This window comes from Pongo pygmaeus, chromosome 22 (assembly GCF_028885625.2).
Source record: "Pongo pygmaeus isolate AG05252 chromosome 22, NHGRI_mPonPyg2-v2.0_pri, whole genome shotgun sequence".
Classification (NCBI taxonomy): domain Eukaryota; kingdom Metazoa; phylum Chordata; class Mammalia; order Primates; family Hominidae; genus Pongo; species Pongo pygmaeus.
This window is the reverse complement of record NC_072395.2, coordinates 54,815,969-54,827,359: the sequence shown is the minus strand read 5'-3', so window position 1 is coordinate 54,827,359 and position 11,391 is coordinate 54,815,969. Positions and strand designations below refer to the sequence as shown.

The 11,391-nt window shown below is 50.6% G+C and overlaps 1 protein-coding gene across 13 annotated transcripts in view; it reads left to right on the top strand.

The window, feature by feature from the left end:
- Window positions 1-5,503: 5,503 nt before the first annotated feature.
- PRDM15 (PR/SET domain 15) overlaps window positions 5,504-11,391 on the top strand; it is an 80,663-nt gene continuing 74,775 nt past the window's right edge. For 4 of the 13 annotated variants that reach the window (XM_063659764.1, XM_054468608.2, XM_054468607.2 and 1 more), the window contains exon 1: window positions 5,652-5,726. Coding sequence is in view for 6 of the 13 variants with exons in the window: in XM_054468600.2 (XP_054324575.1) it covers window positions 6,221-6,352 (132 nt within the window). In the remaining 7 variants the exon portion in view is untranslated. Of the gene's footprint in view, window positions 5,731-6,185; window positions 6,399-6,437; window positions 6,460-6,569; window positions 7,473-11,391 lie in introns of those variants that run through there. The other 9 variants (XM_054468602.2, XM_054468601.2, XM_054468606.2 and 6 more) reach the window with 7 other exon arrangements.

Here is an 11,391-nt window from a genome sequence, read left to right as displayed (position 1 = left end):
TCTCTGAGTGCCCCTTTCATCAGGTCATCCTTGGACTTCACTGTCCAATCCCCACCCCAGTGGGTGGCCCGGGTGCATGCAGAGGGGGACAGGTACCTGGCTCAGCCACAGGTGGAACGGTGTCTGCACTTGCCTGGGGCTCACGGTGGTTCTGGGATGGAGGCGGTCGAGTCGGGTCACAGACGTGTCCTGCGGTCCCCATGCGGTGCCCAGACAGCAGAGCACGTGGAGAGCTGGTGTCCTGGAGAAAGCTACTGGACAGGCCCAGCCTCCTGCCCCCACACTGCTCACCCCTCCTCTCAGCTGTCCCGCCCGCTTGCTAGACACAGTGTAGACCCTTAGAGGGAGCCTGATGCTTCCCAGCTGGGTTCCAAGTTGGCTCCATTTCCTGGGCACCACAAGGTGGTGATGGCAGTGCCTCTTGTTTGGAGTTAGAAGTGGTTCAGGACCCAGTGATTGAACTGTTGCTGCCTCTGTGTGGCCAGTGGGACCCACTTTGTGCTGATGCTCCAGGAGGAGGCTGGATTGAGTTGCTGGAGGCCAATCTTGTCCTAATTTACCAACTTTCCTAAGCTGATCACCTCCAGGTGAGCACTGTTTGCCAATGCGTCTCCACTGCCCAAATTAATCCAACTCAACCACCCTCGGTCATTCTGGAGTGTGCATCCTCGTGCCCAGCAGTTCACACTCACTTTTCGAATGGTCTAACCCAACTCAAGCCCTGCCTTCCCCACGAAGGAGCTTTTCTGCAGGCTGCGGAATCGGTGTGCTTGCAGCAGCATGGTTCAGGCCTCCGGCTCTCGGGCTTCACTGTCCTGCATTGCTCTCATTTCCTGTATCCCCCGGGGCTTCATACAGTCACTGCCCACCTAGCAGAGCAAGGACAAAGGTCAGCTGATGACCCTTACGTAAGCACAGACAGCAGCTTTGCTTCCACCCACCTCACCCCCCATCACCCAGGACCCGGTGCTGGGGACTGAGCAGGACACTGGAGGGGATGACCACATGCTGTTTTGACCTTAGCACCCCTACAAAGACAGGGTGATGTGTGTATATGTCAATAAAGTTTATTTTTAAAATGCAGATCACTCACCAAAGGGGGATAGACACCAGGATGGCTGACATAGCACAGTGATCCCCCTAGAGAGAAAGCTGCCGAGGCCAGGCCGTCCTTCCCAGTGATGACCTAGAAACATCAGCTTTCCTCCACTGGCCTTCCCGAGCTCCACACTGCGACTGTCCACGGTGGAAACTGCGAGTCACACCCTGCTGTAACAGGCATTCAAAATTAGTTGTCTATGTATTTATAGATCTATATTAATGCCATTGATATTTATAAAGTTGGATGTGCAGGTACCTTGGGCACCTTAATAGAAGGGTTATCAGCTGGTGATCATCATTACTGTACCAGGTGAAGCACCGGACTAAGCCCAGGGGATGTATTAATTTATAGTCTAGCTCGGTAGCAAGCATAGCTTTTATATAAAAGGCCGGGCGCGGTGGCTCACGCCTGTAATCCCAGTACTTTGGGAGGCCAAGGCGGGCGGATCACCTGAGGTCAGGAGTTCAAGACCAGTCTGGCCAACACGGTGAAACCCTGTTTCTGCCAAAAATACAAAAATTAGCCGGGTGTGGTGGCACATGCCTGTAATTCTAGCTACTTGGGAGGCTGAGGCAGGAGAATCCCTTGAACCTGGGAGGCGGAGGTTGCAGTGAGCTGAGATCACGCCACTGCACTCCAGTCTGGGCAACAGAGTGAGACTCCATCTCAATAAAATAAAATAAAGTTAGAGAAAGACTTGAGATCACAACAATAGCTAATAATAATTGCACACTCACTATGTGCCAAGAATTTTTCAAATAGTTTTATATGTAGTGACTCATATACTCTCTGAAACAACTCCATGGGGCATGATCTATTTCAGCTTTACAGGTTAAGAAACTGAAGCACAGAGAGGTTAAGTAACTTGTCCAAGCTAACAGCTGGCTAGACCAGAATTTGAGCGCTGGCTGTTTGCCTGGAGAACCTCTGCTCACAGCCGTGAGTCTCTGGCTCTGCCTGTGTCAACTGGAGAGATTAAGGACTACGGTCCTATGTGTTTTTGTTTTGTTTTGTTTTGTTTTGAGAAGAAGTCTCACTCTCGTCATCCAGGCTGGAGTGTAATGGCGTGATCTCGGCTCACTGCAACCTCCGCCTCCCAGGTTCAAGCAATTCTCCTGCCTCAGCCTCCCAAGTAGCTGGGATTACAGGCGCCCGCCACCATGCCCGGCTAATTTTTGTATTTTTAGTAGAGATGGGGTTTCACCACGTTGGCCAGGCTGGTCTCAAACTCCTGACCTCAAGTGATCCACCAGCCTTGGCCTCCCAAAGTGCTGGGACTACAGGCGTGAGCCACCACACCTGGCCAAAAATTTTTAACAATTTTATATGTAAAAAAACTGGTGTAGTGGTGTCAGGCATATGATACATTTCATTTGTTGAGTTAAAACAAATGTTTAAAAACCACCAAAGACTAGCATGAGGAAAAGGCTGGTCTCCTTCCCTGGAACCAGGATAAATCACTGAGGAAGTCAGAGGCATGGCCAAGACTAAAATTCAAGTCACACAACAGCACTCTATGGAAAATCTACATACTCCTATGATAAAGGTCTACTAAATAGCCCAGATATATCATCCCCTAATTTGTGGGTATGTAAGCAATTGTGAAGCATGTCTCCAACCTGGCCATTCACTGTGCTATAAGGCCCACTGCCAGTGAATAAGGTCAGCAGTTACTCTTCGAGGATATATGGTCTTTTTTGAACTTTAATGCTGCCTGTTTTGGGTGAGAATAACATGAAGTGAGAGTCAATGTTTCATATTTAGTAGGAATTTACTTATTTGCTGATGATCAGACTTCCCTCTTTATGAGAAAAATTAGCCAATTTTTTTTTTTCTTAAAAGCTGGAGATGGCTGGAGAAGTGATTAAGGATGTCTATCACGCTTTGCACAGGAGTAGGTTTGTATTTAAATTATAACAAAACCAGAGCCAAGGAGACATGCTAATTGGAAGAGTACTGATCTAAGGCAGGCGGTCCACAGGGCTGCGGGTGTAGCCCTCAGTGATTAATTACATCTTAATCCCATCTAGTATCTTTCAGGAAGAATTAAGTGTTCAAAAGGAAATTCACTGGTAGCCATGGAAGCTCTTGTCTGTTGTTTTTTAAATTGTCAACTCATTTATTTTTAATTTCAAACCTACGGAATAACCCATATAGCCTTCACCTAGATTCACCAATTTTGCCACATCTGCTCTCTCTCGGTCTGTATCTGTCACGTTTGCAGATATCATGATATTTCACCCTAAATCCTCCAGAACGATTTGCTGAGAACAATGAATGGCACCGGCTATCATACTTTCAATACAATGATCACCCTTGGGTAATTTAACATTGATCCAATACTATTATCCGGTAACACCGTTCATGTTCAAATTTCCCATTTTCCCCCAATAACAACCTGTATAGTTGTTTTTTCTTTCTTTCTGCCCATTATTCAAAGTTGTATATTGCATTAGTTCTTAATAATGAAAATTTGACAGTTTAAGATAAAACTTTTTTTTTCCTTTAAAATTCTGGAGATGAATCTGGCTTAAGAGGTATTATTTCTAGACTGTACTGAAGGATTATAGTGGACACACTGACAATCCTCTTGAAGACGAGATATGACGATTGTGTAAGTGAATTCCAGCCATGGGCTGTATGTAGTAATAGGAGAAATGGCTTGGGGGAGGTTGAAGTCTTTGGTTTACTTTCAGTTATTCGCACTTGCTGTGGACCTGCCACTTTTTTAGTGTAAACAACCTTTTATTCACATATGCCGAGGACTATTTCATGTTCTGAGGCCCAGAGAAGCAGTCATCTGGCTATTTTGGAACTGTGAGTGATGTCACTGGAGGTGCGCGTATAGAGTGAATGTCCATTAGCTGTAGTGGTGGTGGTGAGAGTGGGGTTGGGCAGAGACCTGAATACAGAGAAGGTTGTGGAAAACCTGGGAAGTGTTTGAAGATAAAGTACGGAAGGCCTTGGGAACAGGCTTCAGGGACAGGAGGCTGGAGGGAGGCGCGAAGTCCCAGGTGGGGCAAGCAGGGAGACAGTGGACGCCGGGGATGCTCCAGAAAGGTCTGGGGGGCCATGGGATGGCCTACTATAGCACAACATGGCAGCCGCTGCAGAATGCTGGGCCAGGCAGAGAAACCAGCCTTCACAGAGCAACACTTGCCTAATCCGTCTCCGGCTGCCCGGCGTTGCAGCCTATGGATGGATGTGCCCAGGTGCATCTAACACCTCCCGTGGGATGGCACGTAGTATGTAAGCAAATGTGATGATCACATATGCCATTCATACAAGTGAGTCCGTCTCTGGCATCATTCCTGCATGTGGGTCAAAGGCTATGTGCATTTAGAATTTTTATGGATATCCACAAATATCTGAATGGAAGCTATGCTAATTTATTCTCCTACCAGTAAAGGAGTTTGTTTCTCTAGTTTCTTCAAAATTATGCTATTACTTTTTTTTTTTTTTTTTTTTTTGAGACAGGGTCTCACTCTGTTGCCCAGGCTGGAGTGCAGTGGCACGATCACAGCTCACTACAGCCTCAAACTGTGGGACTCAAGTGACCCTCTTGCCTCAGCCTCCTGAGTAGCTGAGACTACAAGCACGTGCCACCGAGCCTAGCTAAGTTTTTTAGAGACAAGGTCTGGCTATGTTGTCCAGCCTGTATTAAACGTTTTTAAAAATCTTTGCTAATCTAATAAAAATGATCTCACTGCGACTTTGTTTTTTCTCTTATTACGGCGTAGTTGAATAGCTTCTCATATGCTTAAGAACCATTGAATTTCCTACGAACCGTCCATCCATATACTTGGCTCATTTTTCTATATACACATATATTTTTATTGGTTCACAAGAGTTTCACATACATGAGGGAAACGAGCCCTTTTGTGGCATCAATTTAAAATCATTTTCCCCGGTTCATCACTTCTCTTTATGAATGTAGGTTTTAGCCAGGCAGCAATGAACAAGACAGTCGGCCTCTCTGAATATGGGCGGCCAGAACTAAGGTGAAAAGTCTGTCCCTTCTCCGTCTCACGTTTTGTGATGGCACACACACTTGTTGGAAGGGGTCAAGAGACGCCACACAGGCCCCCGGGGAAGAATGGCTGGCCCGGTGCTCACCCGTAGCGTGGCGGAACCCGCCAGGCCAGACTCCCCTCCCGGCCCCTCGCGGGCACAGAGCTCGTGTCCCAGGGCCCCGCCGGCCAAATCCAGAGGTCACCGTGAGTGGGGGCAAGTCCCAGGCCTGTTCTAGAGAAAAACTCGACCCACCCACCGCCACCACTCCCCAACTCCACAAGAAACGCGTCCGAGGAGAGGCGGAGAGGGAGCTGCCCGCGCGCGTGGGCGGCAGGGCCGTGCCACGTGGGAGGGGGGCCGCGCGCGGAATTCCCTCCGGCCAGACCCGCCCCGCGCGCGCCCGCTGTCCCGTCCTCGTCGCCCGCGCCCCGTAGTCCCACCCGCAGGACCCCCGGCCGCGCCAGGGTCTCGCCTGCTTCCCCCGCGCCCGCCCGCGGACTACAAGTCCCGCCATGCCCCGCCACCGCCCCCCGGCTTCCGGTGCTGCGCAGTTTCCGGAGCGGATCGCAACCCGGAGTCCGGATCCGATCCCGCTCTGCACATTCCAAAGGCAGGTAAAGCTCCGGGCCCTGCGCCCGCCGCCCGCCCCGGCGTACGCCCCGCCCGCCCCGGTCCGCACCCGCCGCCCCCGCGAGCCCCGGCGCGCCCTGGGCCCGCTGCCCCCCGCCCCCCGCGCCCGGCAGCCGCGCGCCGCCCCGGTCCAGCCGCCATGCCGACTGTTCTTTGTTACATTCGCCGGCTGCGGGCACCGTTGGCGATCGGAGTCAAAACCCGGCTGGATTTCCCGGAGCCGCTCCGGGATCGCCCTGCGCGCCGCCCGCCCGCCGGGTCCCGCCGCCGCGGGCGCTCCTGGCCGGGCTCCGCGCCCCCGCCCGCGGCCTCGCATCCCCCGCCCGCCCGGGGCCAGGCCCAGCGCGGGGCCGCGGGGCTGCAGGGCCGCGCTCGCCCGTGGGCGCGGCGCAGGGTCTTCGCCGCCCCAGGCCCGCGGCCCCGCGGTCCCGCGGACCCCGCCGCCGGGTGGCCTCGTCGCCGAGGCCCCAGGGGATGTCGTTATCCCCCGCCCTCGGGTACAGCCCATGCGGGTCGCACGGGAAGGGTCCCTGGACCGCCACCCCCGCGTTTAGAAAAGCTGAGTCCTGGCGATGGGGTCTCCCAGACGCCCTGCGCCTTATTTTCGTAAGCCTTTTGGTGGCAGAGAGAAGGTAGCGAGGTGGATGGACAGGTGACGCGTGCCTACCCGGGGTGGGTGGCCGTGCGGGGACGGGGCGTGCCCGGCCGCTCAGGTGAGGCCCGCCTCGCGCGGACAGGTGGGGACGGGGGCCACGCGCGGCCTCCGGCTAGGGGGGAGGTGTTCACGCAGGGGTTAGCCTTGAGAAAATAGAAATGAAAACTCATGGAAATAAACACTCCTATCTGGTGGTTAGAGTTATCACCCATTTACCTTTCTTAACCCCCTAATGTAGTGGATGGGTTTTTTTCCCCACAAATGCTCAGAAATTGCCCCTCACCCCCAAGTCCCCAAAGGGAGTTTAAAACGGTAGAAACAAGTGTGTGATCAGAGACACGTGGACCTGTGTGTGTATTTAAAGCTACCAACACTCGTTTTAAAAAAAACCACATTGGCTAAGCCAGACTCAAGTGAATTTGGAGAACCCAGCTTGGTTCCTGAAGGGTGAGATGTGAAGGAGCCACTGGTTTTGTGATGAACCTTGAAAGGCAGCAGTGACAGTTGTCCTTGGAGAATGCAGTGATGTCAACACTTGATAAGGGCGGTGATCCCACCCCGGTGCACACACCACTACCGTATTTTGTTTCAAGCTCGGACATTTTCACGTGTTCCACGTTTTCACTGCTTCACTCCTTCCCCAGATTTCCTGACATCGCTGCCTCACGGTGAACGATTAAGAAATAGTAGCTCTATAATTTAGATTTTCAAGAGCAAAAACACCATTTTTTTATAGTTTGTTTTTCTTCTTATATCTGTGATTCATACTTTTTGCTGCAAAGTAGCCAGCAAAAAATAAACTAATATGTTCCATTTTGGAAGCAGGCGGGACGGTTATTTCTCCAGAAGACAAATAAATTTAAAAATCAACTGTAGCTGGAAGGCTGCTAGCTTGTCTTAGAATAATGATATTTGACAAAGAACTCTGTTCACTTAGGATGTGGCTCTCATATCATTTTCGATGTCATCATCTGTAAAGAAGGCCGGGAAAGAACAGTCCTGCCATTTTGCAGATTGAAGGGAGATTTAAGGCAACTGTGTCTTCCACCCGTGTGCTCAGAGGTTGGGATGGTGAGCAGTGACTTAAATGCTTTTTCAGACTCCGTTCCTCATTTGCAAAGTGTGGATGGCCCTGCTCAGCTCCCCTCACAGTGCTGGTGTGTGCAGATATTCATTCATTCGGCCATTCATGCATTCTTTCCACCAATGTTTACTGAACACCTGTTATGTGCCTCGTGCTGTAGTCAATGGAGAGAGGGCTGCACCTGGTGGACCTAATGTTCTGGGCAGGGGAGTGGAGGTGGTGTAGACAGAAAATCATAAAACTCTCCGGTAAGATGATGGGAAGAGCGTGAAGAAAGGAAGGAGGGCAGGCGGGTGGCGGGCAGGGGATGGGGCACTCGGGGGCTGGGACTAGAAGGGGCTGTCTGAGGAGGGGCCACAGTGGAGACCAGTGCTGTGAGGGAGCCTCTGGTGGAGGTGGGTGCGGTGGTGCCTGCCCCCACCAGGCAGATGGTGGCAAATGCAAAGGCCCTGGGGTGGGATGAGCCCAGGATGGGACAGGCCAGTGTGGCCGTGGAGGTGGGGCAGCAGGGGCCATGCACCAGGCAGAGATTTTATTCTGACTGCCTTGTGGATGCCATTGAGGGGCTTTGAGCAGTGGTGGGGCAGAGTCTGCATCTTTTGGCTGTGTGTAGGGAATGGAGCTGGCATCACTGGAATCCAGGCCCTGCATGATTCCACTCCACAGAACACGGAGGCAGAAGGGGTGGGGCAGGACAGAGCCTAGTTCCAGAGCCAGGCAGGCCTGCTGCTGGTTTGGTTGGAAATGCATGGTGGGTGACTGGAGCTGCAATTTACTGAGGTGCAGGTGACCTGAGGCATTCAGGGGCCCTGTAGACCAGACATCGTCAAACTCTCGCTCAGAGTGGGAGAAGACCCTGCCCCGGGGCCATGTCCGCTCCTCAAAAGGCTCCTCCTGAGGAAAGGTCCCTCCTCTTGCAGTCATGGCCCTGGGGTGTGGGAACTGCGGGGTCCCAGCAGATGTAAGGGTGTTGGGGAGTGGCTCCCCCGTGGGCCACAGGCCTGCAGCAGCTGTGGGAGCCTCTACACCAGCAGTGTTCATGGTGATCGTTGATGACAAGTTGATCTTTGATGAATTCAGGCTCAGAACTCAAGAGGATGTGGCATTGGGGGACTCTGCTGTGACCAAGCCCCTTCTGCTCCCGTCTCCTTATTTCTGGAACCAGCTTCTCTGTGCTCACATTTCTAGAAAGAGGAATAGGGACAGAGGCGAACATTTGTCCATGCTATGTGAACTGATTAGGGGAAAAAAGCTCTTTCTCTTCTATTAAACACAGCTTTTATGTTAGATGATGGTTTATCAAAGCGTAGACTACTTCTGTTTTGATCAGTGGTGTTCCAATTGTACTCATACCATGAAAAGGAGATATGGTTCAATGGTGGACCGCATATACGATGCTGGTACTGTAAGATGATAGTACCGCATTTTTACAGTACCTTTTCTATGTTTAGATAAGCAAATACTTACTATTATGTTACAGGTACCTACAGTATTCTGTTAGTTAAGTGCTGTACAGGTTTGTAGCCTAGGAGTCGTAGGCTGGGCTGTATAGCCTAGGTGTGTAGTAGGCTATACCATCTAGGGTTGTGTATGTACACTCTGTCATGTTTGCACAACTACAAAATCCCATAGCAATGCATTTCTCAGAATACTGTCATTAAGCAACACACGACTGTACTGCGGTGATGATTCAGGAGATGTTAGCACAACCCTATGGTTGTAGAAAATCAAGACAAATTCAATTTATATGCATGTTTGTGTTGCAAAAAGTTACAGTAGGGTGAATCAGTAGAGTAATTTCAAGCATGAATATATAACGTTGGGTTTACATTTTGTAGTAACAGAAATAGGAGTTCCTAGAGGAAGAAGTGTATACTTTCTGGCCTTAAAGAAGAGCTTGTTTGTGTGCGTTGTAAATAGATGGCCATGGCTGTCACGTCGTCGCGCCTAGATTCTAATAGATATATTTACAAGAGTGACATGGCAGTTTTATTTTAATTCAGTATTTACAGTATGCTGGAAATGATGTCCTTTGCAGCTGTTTAAAACAGGGATGAATAGTTTATACTGTCAGCTGAGATGCAGGGAGTAGCGTTTTAGGAAACATTTTCATGGGGATACTGGCAAAACTCTAAAGAGCCTGGCTGCTCCTGGTTCCACGTGTCAGGTGGAGCTACCGTCCGCGGCCTGGGAGGGCGAGGGGCCGCCAGGATGCCGGCTTGGGAGTTGGGGGTGGCAGGTAAGTGCTGCATCTAGAGGGACAGAGGTCTAGGTAGCCAGCTTGGGGTACCCCCTGTGGAGGTTCTGGAGGGCAGATGCAGACAGCAAAGGGGCTTAGGAGGGAGCACACAGTGAGAGGGACCCTCCAGGGCAGAAGGGGTTTCCAGAGGAGGCAGTAAGGATGGCTTCGGGTGGAGAGGAGCTTGGATTGGGCGGGGACCCTGCTGAAGCCACCATCCTACATGAATCCTACTCAGAGCAGGAGAAGCCAAGATCAGCGATCCTCCCGTCTTGGCCCCACAAAGTGCTGGGATTACAGGTGTAAGCCTGTCCTGGAGTCCTCCAAGCCCATGGGGTCTGATGAGCACAGACGGCTCAGCTCTTCCTTGCTTCCATACCCTTACATAAAACTGGAGCTCGGCTTTCTCAGAGAGGATGCTTTTCTTTGCCTGAGATGCTGCATCTGTTACTGGCTCCGTTTGACCGATCTCCTTGTTCAGCATGGTCCAGGTCTCCACTTGACAGCTCTGAGTGTTGACCTACTGCAAGCATCATCAGTAAACCTTGACTAAGTGATGCGGCTCGCGGCAAACTCATTGTGAGTTCAGGGTCCTTAATTCTTGATGTGGGTGGGGCCTGCAGGATGCAAATGCGGTTGGACTTTAACTGCCCACTCACTGGACCAGAGTCTGCTTTTGAGAAGGGGTGTTTCAGGTGTCTCATAACCCTCTGGCCTCTGGCCTTTTGTAAGTTTCAAAGAAAAAAAAAATATGTATATATATATATATATATATATATATATATATATATATATATATATGCTACTTATTTATAGTAGGTTTGTCTTTTATCGTGACCAAAAACATAAATGTTATTTTAGCACCACGTTAGGCAAGAGGTTAACAGGGTCCTTGTTCTGAGCAGGCCGCCTCAACTCTGACTGTTACCTGGTCCTGTCATCTGGATTCCTCTTGTCTGCCTGGGTCCCTATCCCCCAGCACATTTGACTTCTCCAGGCTTTGCTCTCTGCCTATTCTCATTCTCTCTGCTTTTTAAAATATGCTAAACCAGCACTCACAGCCTCTCCACCATCCAAGCCCTCTAGGGTCATACAAGCCTCATCATTAAGTAGGAATCAGTCCTCCCACCCTTTTTTTTTTTTTTTTTTTTTATAAGCAAACACAGGACAGCCAGTTAGAGCAGCCATCAGTGTGATAGAGAATACACAATTTCCCAAGACAGAGTCTTGCTTCATCACCTAGGCTGGAGGGCAGTGGTGTGATCTCCATCTCGTCTCACTGCAGCCTCTACCTCCTGGGTTCAAGCAATCTTCCCACCTCAGCCTCCCGAGTAGCTGTGACTACAGGCATGTGCCACCATGCCTGGCTAGTTTTTGTGTTTTCCGTAGAGATGGGGTTTCTCCATGTTACTCAAGTTGGTCTCAAATTCCTGGGCTTCAGCAATCCTCCCGCCTTGGCCCCCCAAAGTGCTGGGATGACAGGTATAAGTCACCGCGCCCAGCACAGTTTCCATTTTTAAGATGGTAGAGGGCACACCTTTCTCTCCCTCTTAAAGAACCAAATGTGAAAATGAGAAATATAGGTGTCATTTTTGATGAAACTAAGAGGTTCAGAAAGTGAGAACGGAGAAGAAATCATAAACAGTACAAGAAAACGGCAGGACTGA